The 26111-nt window shown below is 37.4% G+C and overlaps 2 protein-coding genes across 2 annotated transcripts in view; one reads left to right on the top strand and one right to left on the bottom strand.

The window, feature by feature from the left end:
• LOC135363787 (phospholipid-transporting ATPase IB-like) overlaps window positions 1-26111 on the bottom strand; it is a 204783-nt gene that overhangs the window by 74521 nt on the left and 104151 nt on the right. The window contains exons 23-25 of the mRNA XM_064585806.1: window positions 25752-25816; window positions 20391-20563; window positions 12194-12377 (exon numbers count right to left, since the gene is read on the bottom strand). Of these exons, the coding sequence (XP_064441876.1) occupies window positions 12194-12377; window positions 20391-20563; window positions 25752-25816 (422 nt within the window). The remainder of the gene's footprint in view (window positions 1-12193; window positions 12378-20390; window positions 20564-25751; window positions 25817-26111) is intronic.
• On the top strand, window positions 8273-10144 carry LOC123839593 (ATP synthase subunit alpha, mitochondrial-like). The gene is given in 3 exon segments (XM_045869214.3): window positions 8273-8706; window positions 8708-8791; window positions 8793-10144. Coding segments are annotated over 3 exon segments (1659 nt in total). The 5' UTR covers window positions 8273-8325; the 3' UTR covers window positions 9987-10144.

Here is a 26111-nt window from a genome sequence, read left to right as displayed (position 1 = left end):
CCTAAATAAATTTAAGAAGATTAAAATCATACCAAGCATCTTTTTTGACTACAACTGGTATGAATGAAGCTAGACATCAATTACAAGGAAAAAAAACAAACAGAAAAAGCACAAACATGTGGAGGCTAAACAATATGGTACTAAACAGCCACTGGGTCAATGAAGAAATCAAATAAGAAATTAAAAAATACATGAAGGAGATAGTCCAAGATAACAGAGGAGTAGGAGATCTTAGTTTTGTCTGGTCCCAGGAATTCAGATAGATAGCTATCAAATCATTCTGAACACCTGTGAATTCAATCAGAGATATAAGAAAAGATTAGCTGAAACTCTACAAATAGAAAAGCTACCACATTCTGCAAGAATGACAAGACAGAAAAACTCACCTCAAAAAAGAGAACGGAAAAAAAAGAGAGAACAAGAGGCAGTACTGACTGCCAGAGACCTAATCAGTATGGATGTAAATAAGATATCAGAACTAGAGTTCAGAATAATGGTTACAAAGATACTAGCTGGGCTTGAAAAAAAAGCATAGTAGACACTAGAGAATCCCTTTCTGGAGAAATAAAAGAACTAAAATCTAATCAAGTCAAAATCAAAAAAGCTATTAATGAGATGCAATAAAAAATGGAGGCTCTAACTGCTAGGCTAAATGAGGCAGAAGAAAGAATTAGTGATATAGAAGACAAAATGAAGAATAAAGAAGCTGAGAAAAAGAGATAACTACTGGATCATGAGGGGAGAATTTGAGAGATAAGTGATACCATAAAGAGAAACAATGTTAGAATAATTAGGATCCAAGAAGAAGAGGAAAGGAGGGGGGCAGAAGGTATATTGGAGCAAATTATAGTGGAGAACTTCCTAATCTGGGAAAGGAAACAGGCATCAAAATCCAGGAGGCACAGAGAATCCCCTTCAAAATCAATAAAAATAGCTCAACACCTCGACATATAATAGTGAAAATGGCAAATCTCAGAGACAAAGAGAAAATCCTGAAAGCAGCTTGGAACAAGAGGTCCATAACCTACAAGGGTAGAAACATCAGACTGGCAGCAGACCTATCCACAGAGATCTGCCAGGCCAGAAAGGACTGGCATGATATATTCAGGGTACTAATTGAGAAAAATACGCAGCCAAGAATACTTTATCCAGCAAGGATGTCATTCAAAATAGGAGAGATAAAAAGCTTCCAGGACAAACAGAAACTAAAAGAATTTGTGATCACTAAACCAGCCCTGCAAGAAATATTAAAGGGGATCCTTTAAGCAAAGAGAAAGCCCAAAAGTAACATAGACCAGAAAGGAAGAGACAATATACAGAAACAGTGACTTCACAGGTAATACAATGGCACCAAATTCATATCTTCAATAATTACTCTGAATGTAAATGGATTAAATGCTCCAATCAAAAGGGGGAATCAGATTGGATAAAAAAAAAAAAAAACCCTAAAAACAATAACAAAATAAGTCCATATGCTGTCTAGAAGACTCATTTTAGACCCAAAGACACCTCCAGATTGAAAGTGAGGGGGTGTAAAACCATTTATCATGCTAATGGCCATCAAAAGAAATCTGAGGTAGCAATTCTTATAGCAGACAAATTAGATTTTAAACCAAAGATTATAATAAAAGATGAGGAAGGACACTATATCATAATTAACGGGTCTATACAACAAGAAGATATAACAATTGCAAATGTTTATGCCCCCAACATGGGAGCAGGCAATTATATAAACTAATCAATAACAAAATGAAAGAAACACATTAATAATAATAAAATAATAGGGACTTCAACACCCCACTCACTGCAATGGACAGATCACCTAAGCATTAGATCAACAAGGAAAATAGGGCTTTGAATGACACACTGGACCAGATGGAATTCACAGATATATTCAGAGCATTCCATCCTAAAGCAACAGACTACACATTCTTCTCAAGTGCACATGGAACATTCTCCAGAATAGATCACATACTGGGCCACAAATCAGGTCTCAACTGGTACAAAAAGATTGGGATCATTCCCTACATATTTTCAGACCACAATGCTTTGAAACTTGAACTCAATCACAAGAGGAAATTTGGAAAGAACTCAAATACGTGGAGGCTAAACAATATCCTACTAAAGAATGAATGGGTTAACCAGGACATTAAAGAAGAATTTAGAAAATTTATGGAAACAAAGGAAAATGAAAACACAACTGTTCAAAACCATTGGACTGCAGCAAAGGCGGTCCTAAGAGGGAAGTATATACAGGCCTTTCTCAAGAAACAAGAAACATCTTAAATACACAACCTAACCTTACACCTAAAGGAGCTAGAAAAAGAACAGCAAATAAATCCTAAATCCAGTGGGAGAAGAGAAATAATAGAAGACATATTGGAGCAGATTATCAGAAGATAATTAGATTGATAGATAGTAATCAGATAGAAGATAATCAGATAATCAGAAGATTAGAGCAGAAATCAATCAAATAAACCAAAAGAACAGTAGAACAGATCAACGAAACTAGGAGCTGGTTCTTTGAAAGATTTAATAAGATTGATAAACCCCTGGCCAGGCTTATCCAAAAGAAAAGAGAAAGGACACAAATAAATAAAATCATGAATAAAAGAGGAGAGATCACAACCAACACCAAAGAAATACAAATAATTATAACATATTATCAGCAACTATATGCCAACAAATTAGGCACTCTGGAAGAAATGGATGCATTCCTAGAAACATATAAACTACCAAAACTGAAACAGGAAAAAATATAAAACCTGAACAGAACCATAACCAGCAAGGAAATTGAAACAGTAATCAAAAATCTCCCAATAAACAAGAGTCCAGGGCCAGATGGCTTGCCAGGGGAATTCTACCAAACATTTAAAGAAGAATTAATACCTATTCTTCTGAAGCTCTTTCAAAAAATAGAAATGGAAGGAAAACTTCCAAACTCTATGAGGCCAACATTACCTTGATCCCAAAACCAAAGACCCCACCATAAAGGAGAACTACACATCGATATCCCTGATGAACATGGATGCAAAAATTCTCACCAAGATACTAGCCAATAGGATCCGACAGTACATTAAAAGGATTATTCACCATGACCAAATGGGATTTATTTCTGGGCTGCAAGGATGGCTCAGTATCGGCAAATCAATCAATGTGATGCACTACATTAATAAAAGAAAGGACAAGAACCATATGATCCTCTCAGTAGAGATAAAGCATTTGACAAAGTACAGCATCCTTTCTTGATTAAAACTTCACAGTATAGGGATAGAGGGAACATACCTCAATATCACAAAAGCCATACACAAAAAGCCCACAGTGAATATCATTCTCAATGGGGAAAAACTGAGCTTTTCCCCTAAGGTCAGGAACACAACTGTTGTTCAACATAGTATTAGAAATCTTAGCCTCAGCTGGGGCGCCTGGGTGGCTCAGTTGGTTAAGTGACTGCCTTCAGCTCAGGTCATGATCCCAGGGTCCTGGGATCGAGTCCTGCATCAGGCTCCCTGCTCTGCGGGGAGCCTGCTTCTCCCTCTCCCACTCCCCCTGCTTGTGTTCCCTCTCTCGCTGTGTCTCTCTTTGTCAAATAAATAAATAAAATCTTTTTAAAAAAAAAAGAAAAAGAAAGAAATCTTAGCCTCAGCAATCAGACAATGAAAAGAAATAAGACATCCAAATCGGCAAAGAAGAAGTCAAACTCTAATTCTTCACAGATGATATGATACTCTGTGTGGAAAAGATTCCACCCCAAACTTGCTAGAACTCATATAGGAATTCAGCAAAGTGGCAGGATATAAAATCAATGCACAGAAATCAGTTGCATTTTTATACACTAACAATGAAACAGAAGAAAGAGAAATTAAGGAGTTGATCCCATTTACAATTGCACCAAAAACCATAAGATACCTAGGAATAAACCTAACCAAAGAGGCAAAGGAAACTATAGAACTATAGAACAGTCATGAAAGAAATTGAGGAAGACACAAAGAAATGGAAAAAGTTCCATACTCATGGATTGGAAAAATTAATATTGTTAAAATGTCCATACTACCCCAAGTAATCTATAAGCTCAATGCAATCCCTGTCAAAATATCAATATTTTTCATAGAAATAGAATAATCCTAAAATTAGTATGGATCCACGAAAGATCCCAAGTAACCAAAGCAATCTTGAGAAAGAAGAAAAATGCCAGAGGTATCACAATCCCAGATTTCAAGATATACTACAAAGCTATAATAATCAAAACAGTGGGTACTGGCACAAAAACAGACACATAGATCAATGGAACAGAATAGAGAGCTGTCAAAATATGATCAACTTTTTTTCACAGAACTGGAACAAATAATTCTAAAATTTGTATGGAACCAGAAAAGACCCCTAATAGCCAAAGGAATGTTGAAAAAGAAAAGCAAAGGGGTACCTGAGTGGCTCAGTCAGTAAGCGTCTGCCTTCGGCTCAGGTCATGATCCCAGGTACCTGGGATCGAGTCTCGCATCGGGCTCCCTGATCAGCGGGGAGCCTGCTTCTCCCTCTCTCTCTGTCTCTCATGAATAAATAAAAAAAAGAAAAGTAAAGCTGGTGGCATCACAATTCCGGACTTCAAGCTCTATTACAAAGCTGTCATCATCAAGACAGTATGGTACTGGCATAAAAACAGACACACAGATCAATGGAACAGAATAGAGACACTCAGAAATGGACCCTCAACTCTATGGTCAACTAATCTTCAACAAAGCAGGAAAGAATGTCCAATGGAAAAAAGTCTCTTCAACAAATGGTATTGGGAAAATTGGACAGCCACATGCAGAAGAATGAAACTGGACCGTTTCCTTACACCACACACAAAAATAGACTCAAAATGGATGAAAGACCTACATGTGAGACAGGAATCCATCAAAATCCTTGAGGAGAACACAGGGAGCAACCTCTTTGACCTCAGCTGCAGCAACTTCTTGTTAGACACATCTCCAAAGGCAAGGGAAGCAAGGGCAAAAATGAACTATTGGGAATCCATTAAATAAAAAGCTTCTGCACAGCAAAGGAAACAATCAACAAAACCAAAAGACAACTGACAGAATGGGAGAAGGTATTTGCAAATGACATATCAGATAAAGGGCTAGTATCCACAATCTATAAAGAACTTATCAAACTCAACACCCAAAGAACAACTAATCCAATCAAGAAATGGGCAGAAGACATGAACAGACATTTCTCCAAAGAAGACACACAAATGACCAACAGACACATGAAAAGATGCTCAACATCACTTGGCATCAGGGAAATCCAAATCAAAACCTCAATGAGATACCACCTCACACCAGTCAGAATGGCTAAAATTAACAAGTCAGGAAACAACAGATGTTGGCGAGGATGCAGAGAAGGGGGAACCCTCCTACACTGTTGGTGGGAATGCAAGCTGGTGCAGCCTCTCTGGAAAACAGTATGGAGGTTCCTCAAAAAGTTAAAAATAGAGCTACCCTATGACCCAGCAATTGCACTACTGGGTATTTACCCCAAAGATACAAATGTAGTGATCCAAAGGGGCACATGCACCCCAATGTTTATAGCAGCAATGTCCACAATAGCCAAACTATGGAAAGAGCCTAGATGTCCATCAACAGATGAATGGATAAAGAAGATGTGGGGTATATGTATACACACACAATGGAATATTGTGCAGCCATCAAAAAATGAAATCTTGCCATTTGCAATGATGTGGATGAATCTAAAGGGTATGCTAAGGGAAATAAGTCAATCAGAGAAAGACAATTTTAATATGATCTTACTGATATGCAGAATTTAAGAAACAAGGCAGAGGATTATAGAGGAAGAGAGAAAAAAATGAAACAAGACAAAACCAGAGATGGACACAAACCATAAGAAACTCTTAATCTCAGGAAACAAACTGAGGGTTGCTGGAGGGGAAGGGGTGTGGGAGGATGGGGTGGCTGGTGATGGACATTGGAGAGGGGATGTGCTATGGTTAGCACTGTGAATTGTGTAAGACTGTTGAATCACAGACCTGTACCTCTGAAACAAATAATACATTATATGTTAAAAAAAAAAAAAAAAGCAGCTAACAGGAAGGGAAAAATGAAGGGGGGGAAATCGGAGGGGGAGACGAACCATGAGAGACTATGGACTCTGAGAAACAAATTGAGGATTCTAGAGGGGAGGGGGCTGGGGGGATGGGTTAGCCTGGTGATGGGTATTAAGGAGGGCATGTATTGAATGGAGCACTGGGTGTTATACGCAGACAATGAATCATGGAACACTACATCAAAAACTAATGATGTAATGTATGGTGATTAACATAACATAATTAAAAAAAAAAGACTGATGAATCACAGACCTGTACCCCTGAAACAAATAATACATTGTATGTTAATAATAAAAAAAAAAAAAAGAATAGAGAGCTGAGAAATATCCCACACTTATATGGCCAATTAATCTACAGCAAAGGAGGCAAGAATATACAATGGGGAAAAAGACAGTCTCTTCAAAAAGATGTTGGGAAAATTGGAAAGCCACTTGCAAAAGAATGAAACTGGACTACTTTCATGCATAATACAGAAAAGTAAACTCAAAATGAATTAATGACCTAAATGTGAGACCTGAATCCCAGGGCACTTGTGATGAGCACTGGGTGTTGTAGGTGATGAATCACTAAATTCTACACCTGAAACTAATATTACACTGTATGTTAACTGTATTTAAAAAAAATTTTTTTAAGATTTTATTATTTATTTGAGAGAGAGAGGGATAGAGTACAAGCAGGGGGAGCAGCAGAGAGAGAGGGAGAAGCAGGCTCCCCGCCGAGCAGGGAGCCCGATGCGGGGCTCGATCCCAGGACCCTGGGATCATGACCTGAGCCAAAGGCAGACGCTTAACCGACTGAGCCACCCAGGCACCCCAACTAATTGTATTTAAATAAAAACTTGAAAAAAAAAAAAGCAGCAATCCCCTGGACATTGACCTTAGCAACACTTTTCTATATATATGTCCTCAGGCAAGGAAAACAAAAGCAAAAAAAATTATGGGGACTACATCAAAACAAAAATCTTTTTTTTTTTTAAGATTTTATTTATTTATTTGAGAGAGAGAGAATGAAAGACAGCATGAGAGGGAGGAGGGTCAGAGGGAGAAGCAGACTCCCTGCCGAGCAGGGAGCCCGATGCGGGACTCGATCCCGGGACTCCAGGATCATGACCTGAGCCGAAGGCAGTTGCTTAACCAACTGAGCCACCCAGGCGCCCCAAAACAAAAATCTTTTACACAGCTAAGGAAACCATCAACAAAATGAAAAGGCAACCTACTGAGTGGAAGAAGATGTTTGAAAATTATATATTTGATGGGGCAACTGGGTGGCTCAGTCATTGGGCGTCTGCCTTCAGCTCAGGTCATGATCTCAGGGTCCTGGGATTGAGTCCCACATCGGGACTTCTCCCTCTCCCACTCCCCCTGCTTGTGTTCCCTCTCTTGCTGTCTCTCTCTGTCAAATAAATAAAATCTTTAAAAAAAAATTATATATTTGATAAGGAATAATATTAAAAATATATAATGAAGCTATTCAATTGAGCACCCCAAAACTGTAAATAACCCAATTTAAAAAGGCAGAGGTTTGGGGGAGGTGGGTTTAATAGGTGATGGGGATTAGGGAGTGCACTTGTGATGAACACTGGGTATTGTATGGAAGTGTTGAATCACTACATTGTACACCTGAGACTAATACTACACTGTACGTTAACTAACCAGAATTCATATAAAAACTTTAAAAAATGGGGAGAGGACATGAATAGATATTTTTCCAAAGAAGATACACAGATGGCAAACACATGAAAATATTCTCAACATCACCAATCACCTAATTTGCACCAAACACCACCTAATTTGCAGGGAAATGCTAATCAAAACCAAAATGAAGTATCACCTCACACCTGTCAGAATGGCTAGAATCAAAAAGACAAGAAATACCAGGTGTTGGTGAGGCTGTGGGGAAAAAGGAATCCTCATGCTTTTTGGTGGGAATACAAACTGGTACAGCCACTGAGGAAAACAGTATTCAGGTTCCTCGAAATATTAAAAATACCAAATAATCTTGTAATTCCACTACTGTGTATTTACCCAAAGAAAACAAAAACTCTAACTTGAAAAGGTATTATTGCACCTTTATGTTTACTGAAGTATTACTGACAATAGCCAAGATATGGAAGCAACCTCAGTGTCCATCAATAGATGAATGGATAAAGAAGATATGGTGTGGGTCCCAGTCAGTCCAGAGGCTGCGGCTGCAGAGAAACCACCCAAGGAGAACCTGCAAAGATGCTGTCCGTGCGCGTCGCCGCGTCCGTGGCCCGCGCCCTCCTTCAGCGGGCCAGGCTGGTCTCCAAAAATGCTTTGGGATCCTCCTTCATTGCTGCAAGGAACCTCCATGCCTCTAACACTCGTCTTCAGAAGATTGGCATTGCCAAAGTGTCCTCTATCCTTGAAGAGCGTATTCTTGGAGCTGATACCTCTGTTGACCTTGAAGAGACTGGGCATGTCCTAAGCATTGGTGATGGTATTGCCCGTGTACATGGGCTGAGAAATGTTCAGGCAGAAGAAATGGTAGAGTTTTCTTCAGGTTTAAAGGGTATGTCTTTGAATTTGGAACCTGACAATGTTGGTGTTGTCATGTTTGGAAATGATAAACTAATTAAGGAAGGGAGATATTGTGAAGAGAACAGGAGCCATTGTGGATGTTCCAGTTGGCGAGAAGCTATTGGGCCGTGTTGTAGATGCCCTTGGTTAATGCCATTGATGGAAAGGGTCCAATTGGTTCCAAGATCCGTAGGCGAGTTGGCCTGAAAGCCCCTGGGATCATTCCTCGAATCTCTGTGAGTGAACCAATGCAGACTGGTATTAAGGCCGTGGATAGCTTGGTGCCAATTGGTTGTGGTCAGCGTGAGCTGATTATTGGTGACTGACAGACTGGCAAAACATCAATTGCTATTGACACAATCATTAACCAGAAACGTTTCAATGATGGAACTGATGAAAAGAAGCTATACTGTATCTACGTTGCTATTGGTCAGAAGAGATCCACTGTTGCCCAGTTGGTGAAGAGACTTACAGATGCAGATACCATGAAGTACACCATTGTGGTTTCAGCTACTGCTTCTGATGCTGCTCCCCTTCAGTACCTGGCTCCTTACTCTGGCTGTTCTATGGGAAAATATTTTAGCTATAATGGCAAACATGCTTTGATCATCTACGATGACTTATCCAAACAGGCTGTTGCTTATTGTCAGATGTGTCTGCTGCTCCGCCGGCCCCCTGGTCGTGAGGCCTATCCTGATGATGTGTTCTACCTACACTCCCGTCTGCTGGAGAGAGCAGCCAAAATGAACGATTCTTTTGGTGGTGGCTCCTTGACTGCTTTACCAGTCATGGAAACACAAGCTGGTGATGTGTCTGCTTACATTCCAACAAATGTCATTTCCATCACTGATGGACAGATCTTCTTGGAAACAGAATTGTTCTACAAAGGTATCTGCTCTGCCATTAACATTGGTTTGTCTGTGTCTCGTGTTGGATCTGCTGCCCAAACCAGGGCCATGAAGCAGGCGGCAGGGACCATGAAGCTGGAATTGGCTCAGTATCGCGAGGTTGCTGCTTTTGCCCAGTTCGGATCTGACCTTGATGCTGCCACTCAGCAACTCTTGAGTCGTGGCGTGCGACTGACTGAGCTGCTGAAGCAAGGACAGTATTCTCCCATGGCCATTGAAGAACAAGTGGCTGTTATTTATGCTGGTGTAAGAGGGTATCTTGATAAATTGGAGCCCAGCAAGATCACAAAGTTTGAGCATGCTTTCCTGGCTCATGTTATCAGCCAGCACCAGGCCCTGCTGGGCAATATAAGGACTGATGGAAAGATCTCAGAGCAGTCAGATGCTAAGCTGAAAGAGATTGTGACAAACTTCTTGGCTGGATTTGAAGCTTAAACTCCTGTGGATTCACATGAAATACCAGTTATGGTTTTGTCGTCGTTTATTCTAGTAATCAGTTCCATTTGTAAAAGGATTGCTCTCATACTCCAGATGTACAGAAATTACCTTAAAAATAAAGGTTCCATATTGGTTGGTGGTTAAAAAAAAAAAAAGAAGATATGGTGTGTGTGTGCATGTGTGTGTGTGTGTAATGGAATATTAGCCATAAAAAAGAATGAAATCTTGCCTTTTATGACAATATGAATGGACCTAGCAGATATTGTGCTCAGTAAAATAAGTCCAACAGGAAAAGATTAATACCATTTGATTTCACTTATAATGTGGAATCTAAAAAAAACAAAAAAGCCAGAAATGTTTCCCTGGATCCCCAGGACTCCTGATACTGGCCAGCTTGGTGTGTCTTCAGTGTTTAGTAGTTCAAGGCTTATGTCATATATAATTGCTGAGATCACTGGAAGTATGTATCCCAATAGCATGTAGCAGTTTAGGACAGGATTAGGTGACTTTGGTGTGGCCATTTGCTTATTTACAGACACAGGTGCTCTGATCACGGTTTACTGACACTCTCCCCCCCAACACAAATATTCTAGCACAGAGGAGCCTTAGTTTTCCCTGCTATAAAACCAGAACACTTAATCTGTAAGAAGGGTCTCAGAATGGATCTGATTCAAACACTGGGGTAATATGCTTTTCATCTATGCTGTAAAATCCTAGGAATCCATTTTGTTACCACTCCAGTTTCAGGCATCTGTTTACCTGTGGACAGGGTACTAAATCATCTAGCCCCTCAGAGACAGCCACCATAAGAATAGCCCCAGCAGGGATGACCTACTCAGTGTATGGGATTATTCCCAAGGAATGTTCAAGAATTACAGGTGCCTCCTGAATTCAGCAAAATAGAAAAGTGTTATTGTTAGTTGCTCAACTGTGATAAAATACTAGATCCATTAAAAGCTAATCTTAAATTATTGATTAAAATATTCTTCAAAAGTCAAAATATTAATATGTAGAAGGAGGAGGTATTCTTGTTAAACAGCCTAGGATCTTACATAAATATACAGAGGTTGTAAATCACAGACCACACACACTACTTAAATGCCTTCCAGTAAATGGTACAGCTACTGTGGAAGGCAGTTTGGCAGTTTCTTACAAAACTAGACATACTTTTATACTTTTACTATATGATCTAGCAATTACATTCCTGGGTATAAATCCAAAGGAGTTGAAAACTTATGTCCACACAAAAAAACTTGCCCATGGATATTTGTAACAGCTTTATTAATAATTGCCCAAACTTGGAAATAAGATATTTTTCAGTAGATGAATGGATAAAGGATTGTACATCCAGAAAGTGGAATGTTATTCATCACTAAATAGAAATGAGCTATCAAGCCATAAAAGACGTGGAGGACACTTCAATGCATATTACTAAGTGAAAGAAGCCATACTGTATGAATATGACATTCTGGAAAAGACAAACCATGGAGAGAGTACAAAAATCAGTGGTTGCCAAGGGTTCGTGAATGGAGGGAATGATGAATAAGCAGAGTGCAGAGGATTTTTAGGGCAGTAAAACTGCTCTGTATAATACTGTGATGGTGGATACTCGTCATTATACATTTCTCCAAACCCATAGAATATACAACACCAAGAGTGAGCCCTAATGTAAACTGTGGACTTTGGGTAATGATAATGATGTGTCAGTGTAGGTTCATCAGTTATAACAAATATACTGCTTTGGTAGGGGATGTTGATGATGGGGGAGTTTGTAGGGGAAGGCAGGGAATATACAGCAACTCTATATTTTCTGCTCAATTTTGTTGTGAAGCTATAATTGCTCTAAAATACAGTCTATTTTTTTAAATGCCTGCCAAGAGGCAATGCCTGCTTTTAAAAAAGCAGAAATGGGGAGATTATAAGTCTTTAAGAAATCTTCACTGAGAGACACCACAAAGCAAAGCACACATTGCAGACTGAAGAGACTGGGGATTTAGAGATTGTATTAGCAGAGCTATAGATTCTTGGTGGTATCAGTATGACCAACTCCATAACTGCTCAAGGAAAACTCTTTTTGCTGCAAAGTGCGTAAGGACGAAACTAAAGAAAACCCCAAATGTGCTATGAAAAGCAACTTAAAGAGTGGCGTAGGCCTTGGGGATAGACTCAAGATATTCCAATACTCTCATGCCCACACTACTGACCTGTGCAATGGAATAATCTGAGCTGTTGGTGGCCAGCGTGCCCTCATTCCCACTGATTCCCACACCCACGTGGGCCATCTGGATCATCCCAACATCATTGGCACCATCCCCAATGGCAAGAGTGATGGCCCCTACATGCTTCTTAACCAAGTAGACTATTTCTGCCTTCTGGAGGGGAGATAACCTGAAAAAGAAGACAGAAACCACCAATTTTACTGCTTTGTTTTTGTTCACCTTGTTCTAAAAGGCTTTAACAAGGAGTCAACAATGATCTACACAGAACCACCTTTAAATATCAGTTACTGGTAAATTTCCCAATTCATTAATTAAGCTTTTTATATATATAAATATGTTCCACCCACCAATCCAGAAAACAAATGAATAAACAAACAAAAAGCAGAATCAGAACTATAAATACAAAGAACAAACTGATGGCTGCTGGAGGGGGAGGGGATGGAGGGATGCGTAAAATGGGTGAAAAGGACTTAGAGATACAGGCTTCCAGTTATGGAATAAGTAAGTCATGGGGATAAAAAGTACAGCACAGGGAATATAGTCAGTGGTACTGTAATAGTGTTGTATGGTGACAGTCAGGAGCTCTCCTTGTGGTGAGCATATAGAGATGTCCAGTCACTATGTCCTACTCCTGAAACTAATGTAACATTGTGTGTCAACTATACTCATTTTTTTAAAAAAGTTCCCTCCCACCCTCACCCAAAATAAAAAGGAAAGCAAAGAAACCACACAGTAACTTCTTTAACATCCAAAAGAAATACACAATATCAGTTGCCCAGGTTACATGGAGATAAACTCTTCAATTTGCCTTTCTCCCCATCACTCCCTGTTGCCTAACACTGGCCTGCTCTACTAATTTATATCATCTACCTAAACGAGAGTAAGAAGTGAAGATTTCTGAAACTATTTGAAGGCATTTTCCCAAAGGATAGCCTGTAGACTAGCCTACGAAAATCAAAGTACCTGCAAGTGAACTTGAAAAATACAAGGAGATGTAAAAACATGAAGGTGTCAGTCAAGTGAGTCTGTGGTAACAACAACAAACAAAAGCAAAGTAACCTAACATAGCAAATGTTTGTTCTTTCCATGGTATGTGTCCAATAAATGAGAATACTGTTGATCCTTTTCCTCCCCTCAGATAAGCTTACAAAAGCAAATTTAGTATTCCTAAAATATTTCAGGCTAGCAGACCCTGTCTACACAAAATACTTACAGATATATCAAGGAAAGAGAAGCAAAATTTTTATCTCTTATTCATCACTTATGTATTCATCCACTAAATGAATTGGATACACACCTCTATCCAAAAAATAAGAGACATACAAAGGTTTTATTTTCTAGTAATTGAATGATTATCCTCTTCCCACAAAACAGCTCCTAAAAACTAAATTTAAACCTTTCAAATTTTAAGTGAGATTATTAAAAACTGAGGAGATAGGCTTCCTTGGTTAGTGCACACTCCAAATTTTAAGACAGAAGCACAGATGGAAAAACTTTTGCTTCATAATGAAGAAAATATAATGAGTTAACATTACTTTGTCGGCACAGTATGAAAAGTTACCGAAGTAGAGGATGTTCCAGAAACCATTTGTAAGTTTTGTTTCCCTGGTTGTTTTGCCGGAATGCCGACAATGATAATAATTTCACCATTTAGTCTGGCAACTACTTTTATATTCAGACTACGATATTTGTGGAAAAAAGAAAAACTACCTCATATTAATCCCAAATTTCACGCTTTAAACTTTCAAATCTTAATTCTAACCTCTGAGCCAACCAAGCTCTCCAAAATATAAGAAGAGAACTGTCAGGGACCCACTAAACCTTCTCCTCCCCTTGCTAAACATCACTGAGTCCTTCAGTCCTTTGGTAATGTGGTTCTAGGCCTTTCACCAAAGCTCCAAGTCAGTTCTGACCAGTTAAGAATAGAACTGGATCATCACTATTCTGATTTTGGGTCCTCCCCAACCATATATGAAAATAAATCCTAAAATAATATTAGTCTTTAAATAACCATCTGTTAATTGAGCTCCAATTAATAAAACACTTTAGGTCATGTGTCCATATATGGGCGTTAAGCCAAATTTCCCTAATCCTGAAAATTTTTTTTTTAAAGATTTTATTTATTTGACAGAAAGAGACACAGCAAGAGAGGGAACACAAGCAGGGGGAGTGGGAGAGGGAGAAGCAGGCCCCCCGCCGAGCAGGGAGCCCGATGCGGGGCTCGATCCCAGGACCCTGGGATCATGACCGGAGCCGAAGGCAGATGCCCAACAACTGAGCCACCCAGGTGCCCCCTAATCCTCAAATTTTAGGGTTCTTTCCAATTGATGGTATTTACATTCATGTCTGGCCAAGTTCATCTTGTCATTCTATTGACTGAAACAACATAGAAGTCCCATAGCCATCTAGTCACAAAAATTGAAAGGGGAGAAATCTACTCAGGATAGGAAAAAAGTCAATATGCTGTTTCAGAGCACAAGAGTGATAAGAAAACACAGCCCTAAAAAATAGTTTTAGGAATTCAAAACAGACATTAAACAGTTCATTTCTACTCTTCTCATCCGAATAGACATCTTTATTTTCCAAAAATAGTATTTTACATGTCAACTCTCATTTTGATATTTAATCTATAACATGGAACCAAATAACAAATTCAACAATAATTTATAAAGAACACATAATAGATTCCAACCTATAAAACTAATACTCGAGTCTCATTTGACTTAATTCAAAAATTACAGTACTTTTATCATCTATTTTCATGGATTAAAAATATACAGAGATAAATAAACCAATTGGCTGGAATAATGTCATGGTTTTTCCATGGGCACATACAATTGACTTATCAATATAATCAGTGTGAGGAATAAAAAATAAAATGGTTTCCACTCAAAATTTGGGTTAAATAGGTGATGAAGATTAAGGAGTGCACTTGTGATGAGCACCAGGTGATGTATGGGAGTGTTGAATCACTCTATTGTACATCTGAAACTGTATTACACTATATGTTAACTAACCAGAATTTAAATAAAAGCTTTTTAAAAAATTGTAAAATAGGTTCAACATATTGTACGGCACAGATGTTTTCTTAGATATATAAACAAGTGTTTTTGCTATATTTGTGCTTGCTGAGTAAGCTACTTAAAGGTAACCTCATATTCAGTAATTATTATTTATTCAACAAATATTTATGTCCCTACTATGAGCTAGGCACAATCCTTGATAGAGAAGATAGAGCAGAAAATAAAATATATAAATATCCCTGCCTTCATGAAGTTTACATTGCAGTGGAGAGGAGACAGACAATAAACCAAGTAAGTAAAACAAAAATTATGGCATATAGTGATAAGAATTGTGGGGAAAATAAGTCTACAGCTTCATAAATTGACTTTTAAAAATTAATTTTTCTCTTTTAATTATGTTCACCTGAGTGCCACTGATTAAGCAATTATAACAAATACTGTATGACACCCTCCAACTATCTCAACTTTTTTTATTTCTAAATGACATTCAGTAAGCAAATTGTTGGTTAAAATTTTAAGAAAACTTTCTATACCTGTTAATGGCATATAAGGACATTGGGCAATTTCCTTCAATAAGAAAACAAGTGTAGAACTGGAAAAAATGATTAAAAGCCAAGTATTTCATCTCACCAGAAAATGACCAAAGGTGGAAAAGAACTTGAGACATGCTTATTCATGAAAAGATGTTACTGTATCAGGTAAGTGCAGCAAGTCTGTGACCTCCTTTCCTGGAGGTGTTCATATTCCCCTGACCTGGGAGTGGGGCAAGAATCTGCAGATTTACTATCTGGACATGGTGGATATGGTTTGGAGCAGATAATGATCACCCACATCTTTATCAACTGGGGTGGCTCTCTTATTTCAGGGAGGGCAGAAAATCAGCTAGAAATTTAACAGGGAGATTTTTGCAACAAAAGAATCATGGGAGCATTGAGATAATAAACTTTCTACATATTCCAGAAGGACCACTAAATTAAGGTTTAGGGTTTGAATTGTTGAGGCACAAACTTGTCTAAGTAATTGGGTGAAGACTCAACCCTGCAGACAAAGACTTCAAAGCAGCATTATAAATATGTTCATAGAGGGACGCCTGGGTGGCTCAGTTGGTTGAGCGACTGCCTTCGGCTCAGGTCATGATCCTGGAGTCCCGGGATCGAGTCCCGCATCGGGCTCTCTGCTCGGCAGGGAGTCTGCTTCTCCCTCTCATGCTCTCTGTCTCTCATTCTCTCTCTCAAATAAATAAATAAAAATCTTTAAAAAATAAATAAATAAATAAATAATAAATAAATAAATATGTTCATAGAATTGAAATAAAATATGTCTGAAGAATCAAAGAAAATTGTAACAATTATGAGTCAACAAACAGCATATCCCAACAGAAGAATGGAAACTATATTAAAAAATAGAAATTCTAGGGATGAAATGAAAAATGTACTTCATGAACTTAACATCAGATCTGAGATAGTGGAAGGAATCAGTGAATTTGAAGTCACATCAATAGAAAATATGCAATACAAAAAGAGAAGAGGGGAAATTAAAGAAAAATGCAATGGCAGGGCCACAAGTCAACATCAAGCATTCACTCACGTATGTGATCGGAGTCCCAAAAGTAAAGGAAATCAAAAGTAGGGCACCTGGGTGGCTCAGTCGTTAAGCGTCTGCCTTCGGCTCAGGTCATGATCCCAGGGTCCTGGGATCGAGCCCCGCATCGGGCTCTCTGCTCAGTGGAAAGCCTGCTTCTCCCTCTCCCTCACTCCCCCTGCTGTGTTCCCTCTCTCACTGTGTCTCTGTCAAATAAATAAATAAAATCTTTAAAAAAAAAAAAAGGGAAATCAAAAGTAGAAAAAACAAAAACACCTTGAAAAAATAATGACTGAAATTTTCCAATCTAGTAAAAACAAAACATTAATTTAGGAATCCCCTGAATCCAAAGGAGAACAAATATAATAAGAACCATGTATAGAGCCAACATAGCCAAACAACTGAAGCAAGTAACAAAGAAAGAATCTGGAAAGTAGGAAGAGGAAAATGATTCATCACATACAGGGTAACAACAGTGCAAACTTCTCATCAGAAACAAGGGAGCCAGAAGACAACAGAATGACAAAGTACCAAGGGGGAAAAAAAAATAAACCTAGTATTTTATTTGAAAATAGCTTTAACTTAGAAATCGGTAAGAGAAAGGGATATAGGAAAGACCCAAATGTGTGAGAATTAAATAACACACTTTTAAATAGCCCATGAGATAAAAAAAAAAATCAAGAGGAATGAGAAAATGCTGTACTTTGAACTGAATGATAATGAAAACACAGCATATCAAAATTTGGGAAATGTAGTTAAATCAGTGCTTGAAAATTTATGGCTTGAAATGCTTATAGTAGAAAAAAAATTTTAAATCAATGATAAAATTCTCTACCTTAAGTTATGTGAAAAAGAAAAATAAATTCAACCCAAAGTAAGGTAAAAGTAGAAAATAATACAGATAAATATGTATTATATGTGAGAATATTATATTACTATATATTATAACATGCATAATAGTACATATACATTATAAATATGATATATATCAGAACATAAAAACAAACCATGGAATTGGCCTCTTGAAAATAGCAGCAAAACTGGTAAAGCCTAACTAGACTGATCAAGGGAAAGAAGAGTAAATTATTCATATGAGGAAGGAAAGAAGGAACATCACCATATATCACACAAAAGTAACAAATAAAGGAATATTGTGAAAAACTTAATGCCAACACATTTGACAACTAGATCAAATGGATAAATTCCTTGAAAGACATGAATCACAAACCTAACTGAAGTAGTAGTAGAAAATATTTGCTAAATAAATTGAATTATTCATTAAGACCTTCCCACAAAGTCAGATCCAGATGGCATCAACAGTGAATCTATCAAACATTTTAGGAAGAACTAATGCCAATACCACAGAAAGTGTAGAAAACAGAGGACAAAGAAACACCTCCCAAATTAGTTTATCAGGCCGGAATTATCCTGAAACCAAAGCCATTCAAAAACTTGAAATAAAACCACAAATACCCTTCATGAGTATAGACTAAAAATTCTTAATGAAATTTTAGTAGAATATATAAAAACAATAGGCCCCTGGGTGGCTCTGTAGTTTAAGCGTCTGCCCTTTGGCTCAGGTCACGTTCTCAGGATCCTGGGATTGAGCCTGGGATTGACCCTGCTTCTCCCTCTCCCTCTCCCTCTGCCCATCTCCCAGCTCGTGCTTGCCCTTTCTCTCTCTCTTTCTCCGTCTCTCAAATAAATAAATAAAATCTTAAAAAAAAAAGAAATAAAAATAAAATTCAGTCATAAAATTTTGAAGCCTGAAGAATGTTAGAGACAGACTCTACTCTCCTCCCCTACCACCACTCCCTTTGTAAGTTACAGTTTCAGCCAGTTCCATACCAAATTGCTTTCATCAGTTCAGGATATAGCTCAGTCAACAGACTTCAGTTTTGTATTTATTTATGTTTACTGTTCATCTAATGGCACTCTTAAAGGGACGAAGTGACTAAGTGGAGAAACTAAGACAATGAACCACTTAAACCTGGATCATCAAGAGTTGCTGTCATGGTTGGCCAATGAGTGACCCCTGCAGAAGCTGGACAGGGAGGAGAGTGAGGTCAAATTGGACATTTCCCTGCTCCTCCCTGCCATGTCTTCTCCAGGTGGCTATGTCTATAGACCACAGCTCAAGGCTCCTCTAGAAGCAGTCCCCTCTGCACGGCTCTCTCTTTGCAGGTACAGTGACTACCTCCCTCCTCTGATCCCTTTGGACCTAGGGGTATATTGGCTCTTTCCACTGTTACCAGCATGTATATAATCCCTTTGTTTTCATCTTGGGCTCCTGAAAGCAAGTATCTTTCAGAGCCAAATATGATGTCCCATTTGCTGAGATTTCTGGGAAAAAGCATATGTGGATCTTCTTCTGCATGCAATCATATGAGGTTGTGAAGCTTGGGTCTCTCAATCCCCAACTTGCTGCCAAAAGGGTATCTGGCCTGGGGATAAAGCCTGCACCAGATGAATCAAAAGGGAGACACCATTTGAACTCTACATCAAACCACAAGTAAAGCCAGATTTAGGACAAACCACTAATAGTTCACTGCAAGCCAACTTCTGGAATATCCATCCTTGGTGGCAAAATGTTCTCCCCTTCTCCCTGCTTCTTCACTAGGTCCTCTCATTGCTTCCTCCAGCATGAGTAGGAAGTTTGAGTAGAGAAAAAGTGAGCATTCCTTAAAATATTGGTATGATGCAAAATAAAAACTGGTCAATTAAATCTAAATAGTTAAAAGAAACAAAAAATTTGGTGAACTGACTATTGATGAATTTTCTTGCTTCCCCTGAAGTCAGCTTTGCCTATAGAATTTTCAGTTATGCGAGCTAATAAATTCCCTTTTTGCCCAAGCTGGACTTGAATTCAGTTTTCCATTGGTTTTTTCAGTTCTAACTGATGGAAGACTAAATCACAAAGAATCCTAAAGGCTAAACTACAGTCATGACAAGTGAAAGTGGAGTGAAGAACAGAAGGTGCTGAATTTTTGTAGCAGATGCTGAATGAATGTGAACACAGAAGGACATCTAAGGGAAACATTTGAAGCATATAAGGAGCTCAACTGATTGAGGAGCAAATCTGTTTTAATACTTAGAAGTTCAAAGCATCAAGATGTTTTAATAATTGGTCCATTTAATATTTTCATTCAGGAGCAAGGAACAACTATTCTGTACCTAGTTTTGTTATTTTCTTAGTTCTAGCCATCTTTGTGGTACGTGTTTTGCCTTTTTAAATTGATGTTTTGACTTGCACTAATACTGATAATTTCATTTTCCTCTAGACATTGGTGATTTTTTTTTCAGATTTGCCCCTCAATATAAATACAGGGCTTTTGTTCTTACTAAAGATGTCTTTCATCTGGTCAATACATCACTAAACAATTTATCACTGAAAAATTATAATCTGCTTTCTAGGAACATCTTAAGCCTGACAATTAAAATTAAATTCATATATCTCTCTTCAATTTGAGCATATATTTTACTAAGAAATAACTTTGCTTCTACAAAATTGTATTTCCATGTCCACATTTTCTTTATATAAAGCAGGGAAGGAAAAAGAACAGTGAATATATCCTTACCTACAGCATAATACTGCTCTACATGAGAGGGCCAAATTGAGGAAGCTCCTCTTAATTTCAGAATGGAGGGCATACTTCAGTGTTTCACCATCAATGATAAGGGCCAGGTCATTTTCTTTACCTATCCGGGTTCCGAGAGCTTCACAGTTCTGAGTAACTGCTTGTTGTGTTGCCTAAAACAAAGGTGGGGGGAGGGAATCACTTTATTTTTCTCATTTTAAATATAAATGAAAAGACTTCCTGAATCAAGATGGTAGTCTGAGGCATATTTTTACCTCATTCTTTCCTTCAAATAGCTCACTGAAATTAAAAAGTAAATAACATGAGAAGAAGTTTGACATCATTGGTCATCAGTGAAATGCCAATTGAAACCACAATGAGATAATACTTCATATCCATTAGCATGACTAGAATCAAAAAGTCAGATAATAAGTGTTGATCAGGATATAGAGAAATGCAAAACTCCCATACACTGCTGTTGGGGATGTAAAATGGTGTAGCCACTTTGGAAAAAGTCTGACAGTTCCACAGATGGGTAAACATGGAGTTTACCCATGACCCAGCAATTCATGTATATATACCCAAGACAAATGAAAATTGTCTACACAAAACTTGTATGTTTATAGCAGCACTATTCACAAATGCCTAAAAGTTATAACAACCTAATAAATGGATAAACAAAATATGGTATATCCATATAATGGAATATTCTTTAGCTATAAAAAGGTTATGAGGTATTAATGCATGCTACGACATGAACGAACCTTGAAAATGTGGTAACTAAAAGAAGCCAGTCACAAAATACTGTATGCTATTATGATTCAATTCACATGAAAGTCAAGAATAAACAAACCCATAGAGATAGAAAGTAGATTAGTGGTTGTTCAGGGTGGGGGAAGGAGGATGAGAGAGATGATAACTAAAGAGTAGGGAGATTCTTTTAGAGGTGATGAAAGTGTTCTAAAAGTTGACTGTGGTGACAGTTGCATATATAAGTGAAAATATTAAAACAGATTGAATTGTACACATTAAACATAACTTTTATGTGATGTGGATTATATCTCAAGCTGTTTTTTAAAAGGTATAGAAGAGTGAATTCATATCAGTTGGAAAATACAGATGGATGTTAATAGCATATCAGAAAGTTCAGAAAATTTTGGAGAAAAATATCAAAGGTGGGAACAAAATAATGGAGCGAACTCTACAAAACTGAGTCTCAGGCTTCTAAGGGAGAAATAAAGAAGCTGTAGAGACTCATCACTCAATTTAAGATGTGTGAGCATCACCTCCCTTAGCTTATTTTCCTCACCCAACCTTTCCTTCCTTCATAATTCACATAAACTGTTGGAAGCTCAAAATTTTAGAGAAATGACTCCTCATGCCAGTTGCAGAGTGGAAAATTCAGGAATTTTAAGGAAAATATGTAATAAAATTTTAAGTTATATAGATTAATGCTAAAGAAAATTCCTTCATCAAATACAAGTAAAATAAAAAAAATATCAGTTACCACTTTCTATTGAAACATTAGTGAAATAATAAGCTTGCCAAAATATTTCTTGATTCTTACCAACTCTGTTTTACTTCTATGACTATGTGAAATGAATGCCATAAAATACTAAATCATATTTTAAAGCTTATTATTTTATTTAACTATAATTTTCAGTTATATTCAATGATCTACAGAAATCAGAGATTTTTTTATGATCTCCCCTAAACATATTAATAAATGAAATTTTAAGAAAATGTGCCACCTGGGGAAAAATTTTAAAGCATAACAGGCATCAAGCACCAAAAGCTTTAATGAAAAAAATCCTCCTCCCTATTTTTCTCAGAAGATCTTCATTACTCAATACTCATTACTCAAATGAAATAACTGTTTTTCCCAAAAATAAAGTTATTTTAATAATCCTTGAATTACTGAGGGCTTTATAAACCTGAAGGTCTAATAACAGATGGAATTCAAACACTTTAAATTTGCATTCATGCTGTGTAGGCACTATGAGGTATTATGTGTGTGTGTGTGTGTGTATAAAATATATGATATATATATATCGTATTAAACATTTCTACTTCTGCTTTTTCTACACAGTGGGCTGCATATCTCATCAATGATCTCAAGTGACTGTAATTGTTTTGTTGCCCCAAAATAATCTGGCAAAATTGAAGTTTTCCTCACTTTAATATTCTTCTCACATTTCATTTGGTTAGTGAACACAAAACTTCGTGCTTTTCTAGTTATATATTGTTTTCAATTTTACAGCTTCTTAGAACAAGTAAATGCTTGGAACTAAAGCTATTAGTTTAATGTCTTATTTTTTTCTTCTACTCCTAAATTGGTTCTCTTTACCAGTCCTTTTGCTGCCGATGTTAACAGAAGCTAAAGGTAATTCTTCCAACATGGTTCACTCTAGAACATGAGTACCTTAGTCATTTGCCAACATTAATTATGTAAAATCCTGCAGCACAACCTGTAGCACATTATATGGGAAAATTGCATTATATGCTTCATATGTAAAACAAGTCTATCAGTAACTAAGTAATGGTTATTTAAGAATGAGTTTTGAAAATGACATAACTCTAAAGTTTACAGGAATTTAAAACATAAGAGAAAATCTTAGAGAAACAAAGTACCAGGATCACTATGTAAATCATAATATGTAAGTGACAGAGTTTTCCATAGTAAGCTTCACTAACAAGACTAGCTTCTGGAAAATTCTAACTCATTCATCTAATTACATATGCAACTTCATTCCTCTCAAAAACTTGAGTGCTGTCCATTGTACAAACTTAAATTAAAGGTCAAAAGTTAGTCAAAGGCACTGAAATTTCAACAATGACACATAAAGAGCTTGGATTCACCACTGTCATCCTTATAGAAAAAAGCTGAACAAAGTGAAAACCAACCTTCTTTGGACCTATCAGAGATAGGTGAGATCACATGACAAACTTCCACCAGAAATCTGAAGAGACAAGGGAATACAGAGAATCACAGCTGAGCTCTGTTTAAGTGGAGCAGAAGGTACTACTAAAGTCACAAACTGGTAGGAACATTTAACTGGTAATTTTGAGGAATTGACGTAGGCTGAGTATGGGTTACCACGAAAATGAGACACTCCTTGGGTTGCAATCTTGATGGGTGAAGACTCACATTTTTGTGGATTTACTTCTAGAAACCTCACCAGGTTCTCATGGTGAAAAGCCAAGAAAAATTCCCCTTGTGGTTCAGGCAGGAGGAGGGTGAAAGTGAACATTTTGATATATGCTCAGAGCATTCTCCATAATGAAAGCCTAGTCTCCAAAGTTAAAGACTTTCCCAGAGTCTTATCCCACCTAAAGGGAAGGGTGTTTACCCAATTCTAGCCCCCTCTAATCTCCCTGTCTCACCCAAGGGGAGAAAAATACTAAGAAACACCTATAAAGACACAGGGGCACAGGCTCACTAAAAGACAGATTTAATCATAAGAACACTTCTCTTCCCACACACCTTACCACACACCAACGGGGCCCTGGTATAGTAATAGTGCATTACACATGAAAGAACTGTGAGGTGTGGATCTATTTAAGGAAGAGTTCTTAGGGAAACCCAAAGACAACAAGGGGGACTAAACAAGGACACTAGAGGAATTTGGAGCTTCTCATGTGTATAGCTAGAGCAAACATTAAATACAGCCAGATTACCATAAAACTTCACATTAAAGGCCTTTACCACAATTTCTCTTACCATATTCATCATGTCCAGCTTTCAACAAAAATTACAAGACATGCTAAAAGGCAAGAAAAAGCACTGTCTGAAGAGCTAAAGCAAGCATCTGAACCAGATTCAAAAATAACACAGATTTTTGAAGTATCAGTGAATTTAAAATAAGCTATGATTAACATGTTAAGGACTCTAATGGAAAAATAGATAACATAAAAGAACAAATGGGGAAGATAAGCAGAGAGAAACACTTAAGAAAGAATAAAAATAAAATGCTAGAAAAAAAAAACAACCCAGAAATGAAGAATGCCCTTATTGGGCCCAACAATAAACTGCACAAAGTCTAAAAATTAATGAGCTTAAAGATATATCAACAGAAATTTCCCAAACTGAAATAGAAAGGAAAAAAAAGAATTAGAAAAAAAAAAAAAACAGAATGGAATATTCAAGAACTGTGGGACAATTTAAAAGGTCTAACGTACAGCTAATTGGAATATCAGAAGGAGAAGAGAAAGAGAACAGAACAGAAAGAAAATTTTAAGTACAAATGACTAAGAATGTTCCCAAACTAATGGCAAACACATAACTACAGACCCAGGAAACTTAGAAAACACCAAGCAGGGGCGCCTGGGTGGCTCAGTTGGTTAAGCAACTGCCTTTGGCTCAGGTCATGATCCTGGAGTCCCGGGATCGAGTCCCGCATCGGGCTCCCTGCTCAGCAGGGAATCTGCTTCTCCCTCTCCCGCTCCCCCCTCTTGTGCTCTTTCTCTCTCTCACTCTCTCTCTCAAATAAATAAATAAAAATCTTTAAAAAAAAAAAAAGAAAAGAAAACACCAAGCAAGGTATAAATACCAAAAAATTTACACCTACGCATATCATATTCAAACCACAAAATCAAAGGCAAAGAAGAAATGTTGAAAGAAGCTAAAGGGAAAAATAAAGTAAGAAATAGCAAGCTTCTCATCAGAAACCATACAGTTGAGAAGAAAGTGTTGAAGGAACAAGAGACACCAACCTAGAATTCTATATCCAGTGTAATTATCCTTCAAATGTGAAAGAGAAATAAAGATTTTTCCCAGACAAAAACTGAGGAAATTCAATGCCAGCTAATCTGCCCCATAAGAAATATTTTTAAAGTTTTTCATGGAGAATAATTATGATATGTGTCAGAAACTGAGATCTACTTTTAAAAAAGAAGACTGAAAAGGAATAGATGAAATTTATGTAAATTTTTTTAAATGATAAGAAAATTACACAGTAAAAAATATTTAACAGAAAATAAATGGCTGTAGCCATTTAATTTTTAAGGGCAAGGAGGTTCAATATTAGATTACAAAATCCTTTCATTCCTTCAATGTATATGGCACCTATCTACTCAAACTTTTGATAAAGACTGCTATTTACACATATTTTCTCTTTCTTTCTTTCTTTCTTTTTTTGCATTTTTAAAATCAAAGATCTGAGTGTTGGATTTGGTATGATGTCGGTTTGGGTGATAAAGGACTAGCCTAAGAATGAGGCAAGAAATGAGGACCAGAGGTAATGTTCTAATGGACTTGAGTGAGAGTTCAAGGCAACTTACGTAGATTTTAAGGTATGGGGGAACACTGAAGTAACAAATTGGTTACACTCATATTAAATCAAATTTTTAAAAATCACTTACCTCAAATGAGTTTGAATTCAATCGAATATGAGGCATGTGAGCTGATATCAGTTTACAGGAATATGCTACCAAGAGAGAAATAAAGATGTCACATATTTCAAGACTCAATGCCTTCCATGAGTTCATTTTTTAGAATAAGAAATCTATTTAGGGGCTCAGTCATTGAGCGTCTGCCTTTGGCTCAGATCGTGATCCCAGCGTCCTGGAATCGAGCCCCACATCAGGCTCCCTGCTCCACGGGGAAGTCTGCATCTCCCTCTCCTACTCCCCCTGCTTGGTGTTCCCTCTCTCTCTATGTCTCTTTCTGTCAAATAAATAAATAAAATCTTAAAAAAAAATCTATTTATATACTTTCTTCAT

This window comes from Mirounga angustirostris, unplaced genomic scaffold (assembly GCF_029215605.1).
Source record: "Mirounga angustirostris isolate CCGP_5_RB_7025 unplaced genomic scaffold, mMirAng1.0.hap1 SCAF_3, whole genome shotgun sequence".
Lineage (NCBI taxonomy): Eukaryota > Metazoa > Chordata > Mammalia > Carnivora > Phocidae > Mirounga > Mirounga angustirostris.
This window is presented reverse-complemented; position numbering and strand designations above follow the sequence as displayed.